The sequence below is a fragment of the Anolis sagrei genome, chromosome 4 (assembly GCF_037176765.1).
Source record: "Anolis sagrei isolate rAnoSag1 chromosome 4, rAnoSag1.mat, whole genome shotgun sequence".
NCBI classification, from domain to species: Eukaryota; Metazoa; Chordata; class Lepidosauria; order Squamata; family Dactyloidae; genus Anolis; species Anolis sagrei.
This window is the reverse complement of record NC_090024.1, coordinates 126,124,482-126,143,714: the sequence shown is the minus strand read 5'-3', so window position 1 is coordinate 126,143,714 and position 19,233 is coordinate 126,124,482. Positions and strand designations below refer to the sequence as shown.

Below are 19,233 nucleotides of genomic sequence, written 5' to 3'. Positions count from 1 at the left end.
ACCTCAAAAGCAAGTGCTGAATAATACAGGGTGCAGCAGCTTAACTTCCTTTTTTCAAAACTTAATAAAACCCATTGTATGAATCAGATTTTTTTAAATAATGTAGGCGCATACCTAAAGTTTTGTTTTACATAGTTTTGAAGATCAAATTAGGAAGGTGACGTCCCCCATTCTCTATTCTCCATACACTGAGTAAACCGATTTCTGGCGTTTGTCATGACTCTTGCCAGCATAGCAGGCGTTATGTTGGGAATTTCTTCCTGGATGTTGGTCTTCAAATCTTGTAGGGTCCTTGGACGGTTCACATAAACACGGGATTTCAAAAAACCCCATAGAAAAAAATCACAAGGGGCCAAATCTGGAGAGCGGGCCGGCCACTCCAAATCCCCACTAACTGAGATGAGGCGCTCTGGGAAGTGTTCCCTCAAAACAGCCATCGACGCTCTTGAAGTGTGTGCAGTTGCACCGTCTTGTTGGAACCAAATGTCCCTTAAATCCAACCCACCTTTTTAAATTTTTTTATTAATTTCTTCATACAGATAACAAAACAATACAATATGAACCTTATCCATCTAAAATATAACATCAAAAACTGTTTACAATTTTTATGGCTAGGATACAGGTTCCAATTGTGCTTCCCTTTACTGTATATCTTGATTGCTAACCCCTCTAAACCCCCATCCCACCCACCCACCCTTACCACCCTCTTCCCACCTCCCTCCCACCCCCATCTGGTTTACTTGAATCAATACATTGAAAGTTCTGTATCTATCTTTTCCGTTTTGTCGATTAAACCAATCGACATTTCCTAAACCATTTCCTAAACCAATCTTGTCTTGACTGAATATTCAAGTATTTATTTTTCTTTTCATAAATGAAACCATTAATTAAATATTCAGAGGGATAAGACCACCAGGCTTTCAGGTCCCACCTTATTTTATCTTTCCAACCTCTGACGGTTGTGGCATGTATAGCAGCTATCATAAATTTCAATATATCTGACAATTCGTTGTTTCCTTCCATTACCTCTATGGTAAGGGACAGAGCTTTATTCCAATGTAGTTTTTGCTCTATTATTTCCTCTATTACTTCTCTAACAGTATTATAGTATTTTTGGATTTCAAGTCCAACCCATCTAGCCGTGGGAAAAAAAATCCTGTAACATGTTTACATACCGGTCCGAATTCAGTATCATTTTCCTCAAAGAACCAGGGACCAATAATCCAGCTGAGGAAATTGCACACCACACTGTGATTTTACGTGAATGCAAAGGCCTTTGATGCAATTCTCGAGGATTGTTGTCAGCCCAGTAGCTCATGTTTTGTTTGTTGACGGATCCACACAAATTAAAATGGGCTTCATCACTAAAAAAAAAACAATAGCGGTCTCAGGAACGACTTCGAGAAGAACCTCACACGCCTTCCTCCGAAAATTGAAGTCACGTTCAGAAAGTTCCTGCACAATCGCCATCTTGTAAGGATGGAAATGAAGATCATCATGAAAAATTCTCCTCACAGAACGATTGGAAAGTCCAAGGGCAGACGCATGTTTGTGCGCAGAACGACATGGTGATTGCAACATTAAAGCTCTCACTGCTTCAATGATCTCAGGTGATCTAATGGGCCGAGGGACTCCAGTTCTTCATCTTGTCGCACTTCCAGTTTGTCTGAATGTAGTAACCCACATCACAATTGATTTCCGGTCCGGGACAGAAGCCAATGGGGCTAAATTAAAACGATTCCGAAAGGCCTCAACGGTAAAAGCACGCTCCTCACTGTTCCAACGCATGATGGCGACTGAACTGTGTCAGGACAAAACTTTAGACCCGTCGCAAACTAGGTTCCTGCGGGAGAAAACCTTGCTAGCACGTCCCTGACGTCACGAGACTCCGTCTCTCGCCCCGCCCCTTTCTCCGCCCCTTTCTCCGTGTGAGAGTGGTTTTTCCTTTGCTAGGGCAGCATTGCCAGCGTACTCTCTCAGTTGGCAGAATTCAACTGAGAGAAAATGCGGGCAATGCTGCCCTAGCAAAGGAAAAACCACGCTGGCAAAGAGAAAGGGGCGGAGAAAGGGGTGGGGAGAGAGGCGCAGGCTCATGACGTCAGGGATGTGCTAGCAAGGTTTTCTCCCGCAGGAACCTAGTTTGCGACGGGTCTTATACTCCTGCCTCTCGAACGAGACTACTAGCGCTCCGCTACGTCTTCAACCGACTGAATGGCGCACAGTTATGCTGCTGCATCCTGTACAATGCTCCCTTGCTATTGAAAATATAACAGCTTGGTATACATATATCAGGTTAATTTTTATACTTCATTCTGTTGTTCAACATAACACTTCATCTGTAATTTTGTATTCATAAGTTCTTATAACAGTTTGTTTCATTAGCAACAGCTGAAAAACTTGCATAGAGCTAGAAGTGAAAAAAAACTAAGGAAATTACAAGGTTTAGTGAGAGCTTTTTGTTACAGCACTAGGAACTATGCATGACTGGCTTTCCCCTGTTGCTCTCTATTTTCTTTGCAATCACCAGCTTGTTTTCCTTTTATCTGTAAAATCATATGGATTAGAAATGTACACATAACTACAAACTGAAACAATTTTGAGCCATGCTGACTCAGCTGCAGTTGGTTTTAAATAGGCCCACTCATACACATTCCTTGACCTTCTTACGGAAGGAGTTGGTACAACTGGCGTCATTAAGGACAGAAGAATTACTCCCTGATACAATTAACAATTTAAATAAACAGACACCAAAGAGCTTTCACAGCAAGTTCCCAAACTTCATTTGCGCTGAGCAAATGATTCAGCCAATTCAAGCTGGACACATTTACCCAACCCTTGCTCAGGATCAACCTAAGTCTGTAATGACTTGAAAGCACACAACAACAACAGCAATCCTATCTCATCAGCCAAAAGCAGGCCCACATTTCCCATTGAAATACTAATAAATTTATATTTGTTAAAATTGTTCTTCATTTCAATTATTGTATTATTTTTAAGTGGTTTTTGCACTACAAATAAGATATGTGCACTGTGCAAAAGAATTCATTTATGTTTTTTTTTCCAAATTATAATCTGGCCTTCCAACAGTTTGAGGGACTGTGACCTGGCCCTCTGTTTAAAAAGTTTGAGGACCCCTGCCTTATAGCATGGGGGAATCCTTAGTCTTTGGAGCTTCTGGGTGGTTGGGAGTATCTGAAGAAGGACTGCAGACCGTGGATTTTGGGGTCACTCCTGATGCAAGATTCAGAACATCTAAAGGTAATGGTAAAATAAAAGTGGAAGGTTTTTCGGCAGTCACATTTTGCAGCAGGTGAAGGTAACGGAGTTGGATTGCAGCCGGTGTCTGGGACAGTATCTCAGCCGCCATTTTCAGCGATTCAGAAGCAACCTTTTCTCCTTCAGCAGCTATCACCTAAAATGAAAAGCCATTTAAGGATATTTCCACAACAGACTTGTCAGTGATGTTGACACATTGCTTCTCAGTTAAAAGCACAATTAAAGTAGACTCTACTCTTTATAGAATTTAGTTTGAAGTTTCTGTCTTTAAAGCTCCTCTGCAAGATTCACTTTGCCCATTTTGGCCCTTTGGTTTGTGTCTACCCTTAGTACTTAGTATTTCCCTCTAAATAAGAAAATCATGCATAGAAGCCTATAGGTGAAGAAGACTAATAGGAAATAGCCTAGCTTGGTTGAGCAGGGAAATAATAAGGCTTAAAACTAGAAAGAAGCTTTTGATTGAAGGCACAATGGTCCTAAGAAGTCTGAATGGCAGTTCACCAGTCTATACCACCTACTCTAGTGCTAACATTTCTTTTTATGGAAAATCAGTATAGCTGCACATCCTATCTGGCTGAGAAGGCCACACAGAAAAGGTAAGAATGCAGCGGCTTTCTAAATGTCATATCTTTGATTTGTAAAATGCAAATGAGAAAATCCTGTCAATTGGCTAGTACAATAAGTAAACTCAGATTTCTGCTACATAGAATCCTTTCCAGGAGGCTTAATTTTGAGCTTCAGGTCCCAAAAGCCATTGTTTTTTTTATCTCCACTCCTGTTTTTTTTTTAAAAAACCAATTATTCCCAGCCTTTGAAATCATAGTAACTAATACTGCAGTTAATAAGAACTAAAGTGCCAGTTTTTTTTTTGTCGTGTCAGGAGTGACTCCTAGTGTGAGAGAATTGGCCGTCTGCAAGGATGTTGCCCAGGGGACGCCTGGATGATTTGATGTTTTTATCATCCTTGTGGGAGGTTTCTTTCATGTCCCCGCATGAGGAGCTGGAGCTGATAGAGGAAGCTCATCCACCTCTCCCCGGATTCAAACCTGCGACCTGTCGGTCTTCAGTCCTGCCGGCACAGGGGTTTAACCCACTGTGCCGCCGGGGGCTCCGGCAAAGTGCCAGTGATATGCATTTAAACCGATGGCATATTCCCATACAATGTGACATGTAGAGAATTGCCTTTCTAACACACTTCCCACTCATTCTACGATTTCAAACATGCTTTGGCACAGCTTTTCATTTTATTAGATAAGCATCTGAGGCTGGATCTACACTGCCCTATATTCCAGGATCTGATCCTAGATTATCTGCATTGAACTAGATCAGGCCCGAGGGCCAGATACGGCCCTCCAAGGTAATTTACCTGGCCCTCACTCAGGGTCAACCTAAGTCTGAAATGACTTGAAAGCACACAACAACAACAACAACAACAACAACAACAATCCTATTTCATCATCCAAAAGCGGGCCCACACTTCCTCTTGAAATACTAGTAAGTTTATATTTGTTAAAATTGTTCTTCATTTTAATTATTGTATTGGTTTTTTAAGTGGGGCTTTTTTGCACTACAAATAAGATATGTGCAGTGTGCATAGCAATTCATTTATGTTTTTTCAAATTATAGTCTGGCCCTCCAACAGATTGAGGGATTGTGACCTGGCCCTCTGTTCAAAATGTTTGAGGACCCCTAAACTAGATTATAATCTGCGATAAGCAGATAATCTGGGATCGGATCCTGGGATATATTTATTTATTATTTATTTATTTACAGTATTTGCATTCTGCCCTTTTCACCCCACAGGGGACTCAGGGCAGATTACAATGTACATATACATGGCAAACATTCAATGTCATAGACACACAATATAGATAGACAAACACACAGAGGCTATTTAACATTCCAGCTTTTTGATGAGGGTATTCTGGCCACCAGGGGAGCTGTCGCTTCACTGTCCATTTGTAACACTGATGAAGTACTTCCTCATTCTTTGCATGCTTGCTGGATATTTTTATGGCATTGTAAATTAGCCTCCCCGCTAAGCGGTACCTAAATTTCCTACTTGACAGATGCAACTGTCTTTCGGGCTGCAAAGGTCGACAGCAAACTACACAAATTGGTTGGAAGCTCACTCCAACCTGGGTTAGCTTCGAACTCATGACCTTTTGGTCATTAGTGACCTTAATGCATCTGACTCCCAGCCACCTGCGCCACAGTCCTGGTATAGGGCAGTGTAAAAGGGCCCTGAGATGCATGAGAAAATGTATTTGCTGAAGCTTCTGTGGAACATCCCCATACTGTGTGGCCAAACAGCCCTTTGTCATAATTTGGGGTGAATGAGGCAGACAGGCTCTGCAAATGCTTCTGTTTCTATGGGTAAAGGAATTAAACAACCTGCCATAATGGTAGGGGAAAGGGAGAATCCTGGAGTGTTCGGTTGGAGAATAAATAAAGCATACCAGAAGTTGCTTGTTCCCAAACATGGGGAGGGGACGATGACAAGGAATATCAAAAGAATGTAATTTGATTCAAAGAAAGTGAAGGAAAGCCATCTTTCCCCTCCCTTAGGATCCAGTGAGAAAAAAATCCTAAGTATTAGCATGCTTTTGGCTTACTCTCACTGCAGCTTGTCTTTGGGCTTCTGCTTGTACGGTCAATGATTCCCGAAGCTCGGCCGGCAGCTTTATGTCATTGCTGAAATAGAAATGGACATCCTGAAGGCTGGGCTGCTGTCTCAAATTGAAAACATTCTTCTAGTTCAGGAATAGACTTTGAGTTATAGCAGAAGGAGAAATATATGCTGACTAATAGAAAATTTGGGACATCTGACCTGCCATTATCCTACCGTTACCTCTCCCTATTCATAGCGACAATATTTACAGAGGTGTGCATGTTGCCACTGACAATGTGCAGTACCTCTACATCAGATTTGTTCCTGTTCTGCCACAGAGGGAGGGCAATTTGAAGTGACTGCTGGCATTTCCAAAAGTATTTATTTATTTATCTACTTCATTTATACCCCGTCTTTCTCACCCTGGAGGGGACTCAAGATGGCCTACAAAATATGGCAAGAATTCAATGCTGTAACATACACATTACAATAAAACCAATATAACCATAAAACATACCTTATCAACTATAAAACAATTTAAACATATTAGCAAACAAAAAAAGGTAAAATAATGAAAAAGATTAAAAGCATAGAACATATTAAAAGCATAAAGAGCAGAGTCTTGTGTTTATGCTTAGTAATTAGTCCATCGTCATTGTCCAAACTGTTGAAGTCGAATTCTGTATTGGCCTATTCTCCAAATGCCCGTGTATAAAGCCTGGTCTTTAACTTTTTCCTGAAGTCCAGGAGAGATGGGGCCTGCCACATATCACAAGGGAGGGCGTTCCACAACTGAAGGACCACCACTGAGAAGGCCCTGTCTCTCATCCTCATCAATTGTGCTTGCGAAGGGGGTGGGACTGGGAGCAGGGCCTCCCCGACAGATCTTAAAGCTCTAGCTAGCTCATAAAGGGAGATACGTTTGGACAGGTAAGTTGGACCAAAACTGTTTAAGGCTTTATAGGCCAAAGCCAGCACTTTGAATTGAGCCCAGTAGCAGACTGGAAGCCATTGGAGCTGATGCCCATCCCCCTCCAAACACCCCACCTGGTCATGCCCAGCACTTTTTAAATTTTAATTATTACATTTGGCCCTGCCATTGTTTTTAATTGCATCATCGTATGTTGTTAATGTTATTGCCTTGTTTATGAGTTTATTTATTGTTGTATTGTTGTTGTTGTTTTTACTGATGTATTTCGGTTCGGCCTCTTGTAAGCCGCACCGAGTCAATCGGGAGATGGTAGCAGGGTTCAAATAAAGGTTTATTATTATTATTATTATTATTATTATTATTATTATTATGATGTAATGGGTGTTGTATGCACCCTATATGCCACTCCAGTGAGGAATCTGTCTGCTGCCCGTTGTACTATTTGAAGTTTCCGGGAAGTCTTCAAAGGCAGCTCCATGTAGCGCACGTTGCAGTAATCTGTGCAAGATGTAACAAGAGCATGGACCACCGTGGCCAAGTATGACTTCCCAAGGTACATGTGCAACTGGTGCACAAGTTTTAATTGTGCAAAAGCTCTCCTGGCCACCATCAAAACCTGGGGTTCCAGGCTCAGTGATGAATCCAGGATCACTCCCAAGTACCGTAAAGTACCTTTATGGTAGAATATAGGCGAATATAGTTAATGTGATTGCTCTTCTTGGTAGCTTTTTTTGTGTTGGCAACAAGAGAAAACAGGAAGAGATCATCCAGCAGTTCCTGAAAACCAGTGGGTTTTTTTGTGTGTTATATCTCTTTTCTTAACTAAATGCTATTTTATTATGCCATTTGCTTTTTATATTTTAAAAATAACCAGGCTGTGGATGACAATTTGTGGATGCAGAAGGCCAACGGTGCGGCCTCCTTTGATATATGGTAGGAAATGGGAAATTCAGGGTAATGTTGCAACTGTACATTACCAAAACATACATATCTGCTATGTAAACATTACATTACAAATATAACAATCTTAAAGATGAAAGATTGTGAAAGACCAAATGGGGCAACAGTTTGTCATTCAAAACATCCGAAAAGCCACATTCTCTAGTCCCTGGCTTAAAATAACATTATTTTTTCTCTCCTGTTATTTTGCTACCTTTGTTTCTGCAAATCATACTTTCCATACCTACATTTCTGTGCGCTCCACCTTGATGCCCCACTGACAGGTGATGGCATCCACAGCCACCTGCAAAAAAGGGTGGTTTGTCAATGGTAGTAGCCTTATGTGGTAGTAGCTTTCAGACAGGGGTGTCCAAACCTTTTATAAATCCCAGCAACTACAACTCCCAAACGTCAAGATTCTATTTTCCCCAAACTCCACCAGTGTTCACATTCGTGTAGAGTTTGGTCCAGACCCATCATTGATTGAGTCCACAGTGATCTCTGGATGTAGGTGAACTACAGCTCCAAAACCAAAGGGCACTGCCCACCAAACCCTTCCAGTATTTTTTGTTGGTCATGGGAGAACTGTGTGCCAAGTGTGGTTCAATTCCATCGTTGTGGGGTTCAGAATGTAGGTGATCTATAAATCCCAGCAACTACAACTCCCAAATGACAAACTAAATTTTTTGAGTGAAGAACATACATTGGGTTGTTAGGTGTATGTTGTCCAAATTAGGTGTCAATTCACCCAGTGGTTTTTGAGTTCTGTTAATCCCACAAACGAACATTACATTTTTATTTATATAGATTAACAGATGCTAGGGATAAAGAATGAGCTTCTCGGAGGTATCTAGTTGGCAGTTTTTGGAAAAGAAATACTGTTTGAGATGTCTCTTGGTCTGATTTACCAAGGCCATTCTTCTGAGTTTCTGGATTGTGAAACCATGTGCTGGAAAAAAGAAATTATCCAATGACAAGGCACCAGTGGTTACAATACATTAGCTAGTGCTGCTTCTAGAAGTCAGTGGAAAGTCCTGTCATTCTGTACAATGAATTTTCCTGGCATGTAGAGCCATAGTAAAATCCCAAACCTGCCCACCTTTATCTCTTGGCTGATGCATTTTCTTTCCATCAGAATGTCTGTGAGTGAGCGATGCGCCAGAAAACGCTTTGCAATGGTCTGTACTAGGAGCCGGACTGCATTAGGGAGATTGGCCAAGGTGGTCACAAGGAGTGTAGCATTCTCCATACGATAGTAGCAGATGGTATCTATTTCTAGACTCACCATGTCCTTGGTTATGACCTAGGGCAAGAAAAAGGTATTGCAAATGGTCAGCTTACATAATGGTGTGGGTAAGTGAGTGAGCGACTTATCCTGTCAATGGGAAAATAATGGGAAATCTGGCATTGACTACGGCTTGGGCTGGGCAGCCTTCGCGCAAAATACTATAGTTGGTGTAATAGAATGCACAGGACACCCAAACAGTGCTCATTCTAAAAAGGGATAAAAGAAGGGTACACCAAGGTTTCTGACTTTTAGTTTCCCCAGATCTTGTTGGACTTTGGTCTCCAGAAGCCTCAACCCACATAGCTAATAGTGAGTGATTCTCTGGAACAATAGCCCAACATTTTGAAACCCAAAGGTTGGGAATCACTGGGATAAATCATTCTTAATAGCTATGCAATGTTCAAAGTACTACACACATGTGATCAGAGTCCACAATCACCTGTAAATTAGGTCCCCGAGTCTCTCCGGGGAGATAGAGCGGTCTGGTTGTGACTGAATCCCACTGGAGCACTGCAGCACACCCAAATATCTGGGAGTCACTCTGGACCGTGCCCTGACCTACAAGAAGCACTGCCTGAATATCAAGCAAAAAGTGGGCGCTAGAAATAATATCATACGAAAGCTGACTGGCACAACCTGGGGATCACAACCAGACACAGTGAAGACATCTGCCCTTGCACTACGCTACTCTGCTGCTGAGTATGCATGCCCAGTGTGGAACACATCTCACCACGCTAAAACAGTAGATGTGGCTCTTAATGAAACATGGCGCATTATCACAGGATGTCTGCGCCCTACACCACTGGAGAAATTACACTGTTTAGCCGGTATTGCACCACCTGACATTCGCCGGGAAGAAGCAACCAATAGTGAAAGGACCAAGGCAGTGACATCTCCAGCTCCTTCTGTTTGGGTATCAGCCAGCACGTCAACGACTTAAATCAATAAATAGTTTTCTAAGATCTACAGAGACACTCACTGGAACACCCCAGCAAGCGAGAGTCCAAAAGTGGCAGGTTCAAACCCAGAACCTCAATCAATGGCTGATACCAAATGAGAGACTCCCCCCTGGGCACACGGAAAACTGGCCAACTTGGAAGGCACTGAACAGACTGGGCTCTGGCACCACGAGATGCAGAACCAACCTTAAGAAATGGGGCTACAAAGTGGAATCCACGACATGCGAGTGTGGAGAAGAGCAAACTACAGACCACCTGCTGCAATGCAACCTGAGCCCGGCTACATGCACAATGGAGGACCCTCTTGCAGCAACACCAGAAGCACTCCAAGTGGCCAGATACTGGTCAAAGGACAGTTAATCAGCTACCAAGCTTGCAAACTTTGTGTGTTGTTTGTTTGTTTAAAAAATGCAATGCAACTGTTTGGTCTGCCCCTGACACGATAAATAAATAAAATTATTCAGTATCATCATTGTTATTGTTATGTACTTCCAAATTACAGTGGCCCTGTCCTATGAATTTTCTTTTCTTTTTTGGTTTTTTGCGAGATTTATTTCCTAGTCGATTTGCCCAAGGTAACCTAGTGGGTTTCCATGGCTGAGTGAGGGTTTGAACCCTGGTCCAATGTACAAATAACTCTACACCACAATGTCTCTTATTATGTCCATAATAATTGAGGAATGGGATGAGACTAAGGTTCCTTCGACACTGCCCTATCTCCCAGGATCTGATCCCAGATTATCTGTTTATCCCAGATTATCTGGCAGTGGAAGTGCATATAATCCATTTTATCTGGGATCTGATCCTGGGATATAGGGCAATGTAGGTTGTTCAAAACTATGTAGTGCACTCAGAGCTCAGTTGAGATTTGACTCGTACACTTTCAGTTCCTAGGAGTTAAGAATCTCAAGTTAGCTTTTCTGTGTGTCTACCTTTTAAGAACTGCATCTGATTTCCAGATAATGTGTGCATTTGATTCCTACCAAAGGCATTAGAGAGGAACAAATGAAGAACATAACCAGATTTGCTTACCTCATAGAAAGGGATCTCTAAGGTTTTAAGGCGAAGGTCTATTTTGTGGTAGGTGTCCAGACAGGGAAGGAGGAAGAACAAGCCTGTTAGGTAGAAGGAAACAACAACAGTTATATATTGGATGTTGTGAAGAAACATCAGATTTCTGAGGGTCAAACAACACAGTGCATTGAACAGGTATAATGCCGTTTCATATCTCTGTCCTCTCTTCTGAAGTAGACACATGCAGCTTCACTCATTGTTTCCTGCTTTTCTCAGTTTGATGTCAGGCACCAACCCCCCCCCCCCCCCCCATAATTAAGGGATAAGGACTTATAGTTCTGCAAAGGGCAAGGGCACCAGACTACACAACAAGGGTTAAGTCTTGGCCACATTGCCAAGGCACTGACAACAACAAGGACCCCACGAGGCTTTTTGGGAAATGGCTGGATCTTGGGACTTCTGCCCTTTTGTGAGAGTTGTAGTTCCCCAAGGGCTGAGCGATGGATTCTGTTATTGATCAACTCAGTGCCCATCTGCTGGCTTCTGCCTGAAGAATGACTCTCTGCTGTGTGATTTGGACTGTTTGCCACAACCCTGGCCACGAACTTTCTATCAATGCTTGATTTGAACTGCTAGCAACCTCCGTTTCCGCGCGCCTTTCCCAAGAGCATGGGATTTCTAGTTTGTGTTATAATAAAGATCAAATATTGAAATAAAACTTATTGGGGTATGGGCTGGGGATGGGGCTTCCCTTATGAACTCTGTATAAAGGTATTACTGTATGAAATGTAACTTGTTTTCCCCCTTCCCCTTTTTCCCTCTTGACCTTTCCCTTACAAAAAGTGACCAGGAACTGTTGCAATGCTAGGGGGGAAATCCCTGTCTCATCCATTGATCCACTCATCTGCATGAGACAATAGCCATGTCTTCCTTATCTCATTTTCTGAGCCTGTCTGATGAGATAAAGGAATTCATGAGAACAAGGAAAAATGATTGAAATTACAAAGGGAGCGTTGATCCCTTTTGAGGTCCACTGTCTGACCCAATATTGTCTTTTCCCCAAAGCCATTTCAAACAGGAAGACTTTTGTTTACAAAGATCACACCTTGCCGGCCTGAGACAAAGGCTTGCTGGCAACTCCTAATCCCATCATTTCCCCCCTCCATTGTTCACGGCCGTACCGCCTCCTCTCTCCTGATTTGTCCATCTTGCGAGGTGAGCGGAGGGCGCTCATTGGCCCTCTAGAGGCGAAGAAACGCGCTGATTGGTCCAGAGCAGGGGCGGGCCACCCAGCCTCCTCCCAGCTGTTCCAGCCTCAGCCAATCAGCGTGAAGCCGGCCGGCAAGGGGCGGGCGGGAATTTTGAAAGTTTTCCTTTGTATTTTTACTATAAATATGTCTGTATTCTTTGTACTGGCATGCTTGCAGTGGAATGATTCCTGCAATGCATCCGATATCAGCTGAATCGCTAAATAAACACCTCGGTCGCTTAAAAGAAACTTCTTCCACTTTGGTGGGCATTATTATTTTTAATATTTTAAATTGCTGAAATTGGCTTCACTGGCCTCACCAAGGTTTCAGGGCCCTTTTTATGCGGTCCTTGGGGATCCCCTCCGCTGAGGAGACCCTACTAAAAGCAGCTCGATATCAAGTTCATCAGATGTATGCAGAGACTTTTGAACTGGATGTATGGCCAGTCCAACGAAGGTGAAAAAAAAACATGAACATTTTTCTTTCTCATTCTTTTAATTCTTATTCCCGTGGAAAAGGAAATTTTATTGACACACTAGTTTGTCCTGGGCTAACAAATGATCCCATAAGTACAACTGTAATCAGGATGCTCTATAGTGGTTTGAGTTTGAATTATGATGTTGGAGATCTGGGTTTGAATCACTGCTCAGCCATTGAAACTCACTGGGTGACTTTGGGCAAACCACAATCTCTCAGCTTCATAGGAAAGAAAAGGAAACCCGCCTGAGAACAAATCTGGACAAGAAACCCCCACAGTAGGTTTATCTTAGAGTCACCATAGGTTGGAAATGACTAGAAGGCACAAAGCATATGAACTGAATAGATGGATGATGCCACATCAGAAAACAGGTACTGAGCATTTCTGAAACTTGTGATATTGCTTTACTGCTTTGTTTATGAAGGTTTTAATAGACCTGTCAGAGGCTTATGATACTGTAAACCACCGCCTCCTCCTGAGAAAAATGTATAATATCACAAAGGACTACCACCTCATCCGCCTCATAGGAAACCTGCTACAAAACAGGAGCTTTTTTGTTGAGTTCCAGGGCCAGAGAAGCAGATGGCGGAAACAGAAGAACAGCCTGCCTCGGGGGAGCGTGCTTGCTCCGTCCATGTTTAACATTTACACAAATGACCAGCCACTGCTAGAAGGGACAGAGAGTTTCATCTATGCTGAAGATCGTGCCATTACCGCTCAAGCAGGGAGCTTTGAGATGGTTGAATAGAAGTTCTCCAAAGCTCTAGGTGCTCTTACTGCCTATTACAGGGAAAACCAGCTGAGGCCTAATCCATCTGAAACACAGACATGTGCTTTTCACCTTAAGAACAGACAAGCATTCCGAGCTCAGGGGATTACCTGGGAAGGAATCCCACTGGAGCATTGCAGCGCACCCAAATACCTGGGAGTCACTCTGGACCGTGCTCTGACCTACAAGAAGCACTGCCTGAATATCAAGCAATAAGTGGGCGCTAGAAACAATATCACACAAAAGCTGACTGGCACAACCTGGGGATCACAACCAGACACAGTGAAGACATCTGCCCTTGCACTTTGCTACTCTGCTGCTGAGTATGCATGCCCAGTGTGGAACACATCTCACCACGCTAAAACAGTAGCTCTTAATGAGACATGCCACTATCACGGGGTGTCTGTGCCCTACACCACTGGAGAATTTACACTGTTTAGCCGGTATTGCACCACCTGACATCCGCCGGGAAGTAGCAACCAATAGTGAAAGGACAAAGGTAGTGACATCTCCAGCTCATCCCCCGTTTGGGTATCAGCCAGCACGTCAATGAATTAAATCAAGAAATAGTTTCCTAAGATCTACAGAGACACTCGCTGGAACACCTCAGCAAGCGAGAGTCCAAAAGTGGCAGGCTCAAACCCAGAACCTCAATCAATGGTTGATACTAAATGAGAGACTCGCCACTGGGCACACAGAAAACTGGACAACTTGGAAGGCACTGAACAGACTGCGCTCTGGTACCACAAGATGAAGAAATGGGGCTACAAAGTGGAATCCACGACATGAGAGTATGGAGAAGAGCAAACCACTGACCACCTGCTGCAATGCAACCTGAGCCCTGCTACATGCACAATGGAGGACCTCCTTGCGGCAACACAAGAGGCACTCCAAGTGGCCAGCTACTGGTCCAAGGACATTTAATCAACTACCAAGCTTGCAACCTTTGTGTTTTGTTTGTTTGTTTGTTAAAAAATGCAATGCAACTGTTTGGTTTGCTCTTGACACGATAAATAAATAAATACTGCTTTGTTTATCCGCTATATTTCATTGTACCTGGGAGAAGAAGAAATGAGGAAAGGGAGGGTTGTCTCATACAACTCCCACTGTATATCCTTTGTACAGTATCCAGGATTTTTTTCCCCATCCATGAGGGAATAGCCTATTTGCCCTCAAAACCAATCTACATAAAATAGGATGGGTGGATGCGTGTGTACACATGCCTTCATGTCATTGAACAGAACATGTCACAAGAGGATGTCACAAGAGAAAAAACATATCTTTGGTCAAAAGATATTTCGCTGCTTGAGCTCCTATTTTTATCAGTTTTATACTAATTTACGCAATGCTTTTGATACGAAATAAATAACAAGAGAAAGCATTGCTTTGTACTTACCAGGTCCTTTGGGCCTTCCCTGAAGAATGCGTCCAAATCGAAACAAAATGGCTCTCTCATACTCTTGTACAATCTATATATAAAAAGTCAAAGTTTTTTTTATATGTATGTTTGATCCACAAAGGTTTCTACGTGGTTTGATGGATCTGGATCAAACTTGGCACACATACCCATCATGATCGAAGTTAAAAAAATAAAGGGGTTTGGAAGTACTGATAGAAGATGATGAGTAGTCCACCCACATCCATAGAGCTATGTGAATCCCATCAACAATGGATCTGGCCCAAATTTGCTTCATTTAAAGTTCATGATCCAACTTAAAATACTGGCAAAGTTTGGGGAGAGGCCTGACAGAGGATGATGGGAGTTTGCAATCCATCCACATCCAGAAAGCTGCATTATAGCCACCTGTGATAGATTTGAACCAAATTTGGTACACATACCCTTCTGGTCCGTGTACAATCCTCACATTCAGTGGCAATTGAATGTGGCCTTCATATTGGCAATGGGACACTACTTTTCACCACACATGATGGCAGGAGATTGGCTTCAAAGTAACACAACAGTCCACATGACTTACATATACCTCTCTTCTATCATTCACGTTTTTAGTGTTTGTTGCCAATTAATGGTTAAAACTGAGGAGTACATAGATTAAAGCCTGTTCCTTCCTTGGGTACATGTAAACAGAACACAAAATGTTTACATCAGTAGATCTTCCTATCTTCAAAATGGGCACATACATATTAGCATGAACCATGGTTCATTAAATCTACACCTGAGAAAGACAATGCTCATGTTCTACTACAGGCATTGGAATCTGGTAGATTTGTAGATGTTGTTGAACTGTGACTCCTATGAACTCACTATTTGCTATGATGGCTAGCACTGGTAGGAATGACAATCCAACATCATCTATGTTGCACACTTTTGACCCTGTGTTCTTCTATATCTAGAATGTATGGGATTATGCTTGAAATATTGGCATCATCAAATCATAGATCCCGCAGATGCTTCTTTCTAGGAATAGCCTTACCTTCATGCAGAACCAGATGGAGATGGGGAATGTGGCCATGATGAAAAGGAGAGAAAGGAGGACAAGAATCCACTCACATACGCCTAAGCCTGCAGACTTCACACCTAAAGAGAAAGAGCAAAGGATTCTAGGATTACACAGGTCTCTTCCTCATGGAATTAAACTTACTTGAAAAAAATAACAGAGAAAAGGAGGTACCCAAAATGAGGGGAAAGCAGTAGAGTATTTCAAAAGCGAGGTTGAAAATTAAATACATTTAAGTCTCAAGTTTCCGCATATCTCAAAACAGAGATATGCGGATGATACCACTTTGATGGCTAAAAGCGAAGAGGAGTTGAGGAGTCTTCTAACCAAGGTGAAAGAAGAAAGTGCAAAAGCTTAAACTTAAAAAACAAGATTATGGCAACAAGACTGATTGATAACTGGTAAATAGAGAGAGAAAACGTGGAGGCAGTGACAGACTTTGTATTCCTAGATGCAGACTGCAGCCAAGAAATCAGAAAACGTTTACTTCTTGGGAGGAGAACAATGACCAATCTCAATAAAATAGTGAAGAGTAGAGACATCACACTGGCAACGAAGATCCACATAATCAAAGTGATGGTATTAGAGACATCACACTGGCAACAAAGATCCACATAATCAAAGTGATGGTATTAGAGACATCACACTGGCAATGAAGTTTCACAGAGTCAAAGCAATGGTATTTCCCGTAGTAACCTATGGATGTGAGAGCTGGAACATAGGGAAGGCTGAGCAAAGGAAGATAGATGTTTTTGAACTGTGGTGTTGGAGGAAAGTTCTGAGAGTGGCTTGGATCGTGAGAAGATCCAACCAGTCCATACTTCAGGAAATAAAGCTCAACTGCTCATTGGAGGGAAGGATATTAGAGGCAAAGATAAAGTACTTTGGCCACATCATGAGAAGAAAGGAAAGCTTAGAGAAGACTATGATGCTGGGGAAAATGGAAGGAAAAGGGAAGAGGGGTCGATCAAGGGCAAGATGGATGGATGGAATCCTTGAAGTAACTGGCTTGACCTTGAAGGAGCTGGGGGTGGTGACGGCCAACAGGGAGCTATGGCATGGGCTGGTCCATGGGGTCACAAAGAGTTGGAAGTGACTGAATGAATAAACAACAAGTCTCAAGTTTTCATAGATCAAAACAGAGATGCAGGTACTGGAAACTATCACATATTCCTGATAGGATATAGTCCAGACCTTAGTGGAGCATTCTATATTCGGAGTCTAATGTACTAAATATTCCTCGCAAGTGAAATTTGCAAAAGTCTGCTTATTCCTGCATTAAGTCCTCTTGTCTCCTTACCTTCCTCTAGCTTCTCACTTTCAAGTAAGGCCATCACTTCTGTTTCCTCCTCAAATGAGACCACATCATCCACATCTACCACAGTGGAAGTATGGACTTGGTTGTCTCCTTCAAGGGTGCTCCTGGTCTCCTTCTTAGCTTTCCTCTGACTAGATTTCTGCCTCTCTTTACTAGTCTTTCGCCTGTGTTCCACTGTTTCTTTCTTTCCATTTGGAACGGAGGGCTCTCTGGTTCTTCCATGGGGCTCCCTAGAAGAGCTCCGAGGTTTCTTTTCTGTCTTCATTTTGTAAGCTAGTCTTAAAGAAAATAGCTCTATGTCAGAATGGGTGAAGTTGTGCTGCCTGGCAATTTATGCTGTCGAAAAGGAAATGCTAGAGGGAGTGACCAGGAGAGAATCTGTGTCTGTTGACATTGAGCTATTGGGACAGTGACACATTAATGTCAGAGGAACAATTCTGTTAATCAAATATGGTAACAACAACAACAATAAAATGCTTATGCATCTTAAATATTAATGAATGCTTTCACAAACTTAAATTTAATTCATTAAGAAATTCATTGATTGCTTCTCATTTGTGATTAGTCTTTCACTTTCTCCCCATTCATTAATTTGGCAGCTGCAGAGTGCATTGCCTCAGCTTTTTTAACGTAGTCAATTAAAAACCTTGCTTACTTTGAAATATAATCACACCAAGCCTGTTGTTTAATTAACATTTATTATGAGAAATCCTAGTTCCAAACTACTGGGTAGACTAAAAAGGTAGGGAGGCATGTTTGTTGCCTTGTTCTTAGAAGCAAAATCTCCTCTTCTCCTTGGGAGAATCAAGAGAAACCTGAGATAAGGCAGAAAAAGATCTACTTGTATCCAGTGCTGGTGTTCTTGAGAATATGAATCTAATTCATATATGAGAATATGAATCTAATTTTCACCTTAAATTTGACTTTAAAAGATCCTTTACTTTTCACCTTTTTTGAAAACTCAGGTTATTTGATGTGTGTCAACAGTCTTCAGTCTTGAGTCAAGGGTTGGGTTTTGGATTGTGGTGAGTGACACAGATAGCTGTGCCCGTACCTCGTGAAATCTGATCTGGCCATGGTGGTCCACGCCCTAGTCACCTCTAGGTAGAATTACTGCAATGCACTCTACGTGGGGCTGCCTTGAAGATGGTCTGGAAACTACAGTTGGTTCAAAGATCTGCAGCTAGACTACTCAAGGGAGCTGGTTAGAGAGAGCGGTCAACCCTCCTGTTTAAACAGTTCCACTGGCTTTCAATAAGTTTCCGGTCCCAATTCAAGCGGCAGGTCATCACCTATAAAGCCCTAAACGGTTCGGGACCTGCTTATCTCCGTGATCGCATTTTCCCCTATGAACCAGTGCATACCTTGAGATCTTCTGGGGAGGCACTGCTCTATCTCCCCCTGCCATCTCATGTACGCAGAGGCAGCCCTAGGTAATTTTCAACTGTAAGCAAACAGTATTTTGGCACCCCCCCCCCCCAACCAATCACTGATATATATTTTCTGTTCTGTGTGCCATATTTGGTTCCATTCCATCATTGGTGGAGTTCAGAATGGTCTTTGATTTTAGGTGAACTATACATCCCAGTTCTTGGTGGGATGGGCATACCAAGCCACCTTGTCTCTCTCCTGAGGAATCTGTACAAGGACCAAGTAGCAACAGTAAGAACTGACCACGGAACAACAGACTGGTTCAAGATTGGGAAAGGCGTACGGCAAGGCTGCATCCTCTCACCCAACCTTTTTAACTTGTATGCAGAACACATCATGCGATGTGCGGGGCTGGATGAATGCAAAGCTGGGGTGAAAATTGCTGGAAGAAACATTAACAACCTCAGATATGCAGATGACACCACTCTGATGGCCGAAAGCGAGGAGGAGCTGAGGAGCCTTCTAATCAAGGTGAAAGAAGAAAGTGCAAAAGCCGAGTTGCAGCTAAACATC

At 42.5% G+C, this 19,233-nt stretch overlaps 1 protein-coding gene across 1 annotated transcript; it reads right to left on the bottom strand.

Moving 5' to 3' along the window:
- Window positions 1–3,077: 3,077 nt before the first annotated feature.
- On the bottom strand, window positions 3,078–17,554 carry NPHS2 (NPHS2 stomatin family member, podocin). Its single transcript, XM_060771618.2, has 8 exons — window positions 17,272–17,554; window positions 15,948–16,051; window positions 14,912–14,984; window positions 11,037–11,119; window positions 8,857–9,060; window positions 8,006–8,061; window positions 5,892–5,970; window positions 3,078–3,412 (listed from the first exon to the last, which is right to left on the bottom strand). The coding sequence occupies exons 1-8, from the start codon at window positions 17,552–17,554 to the stop codon at window positions 3,140–3,142; spliced, it is 1,155 nt and encodes a 384-aa protein (XP_060627601.2). The 3' UTR covers window positions 3,078–3,139.
- Window positions 17,555–19,233: the final 1,679 nt, after the last annotated feature.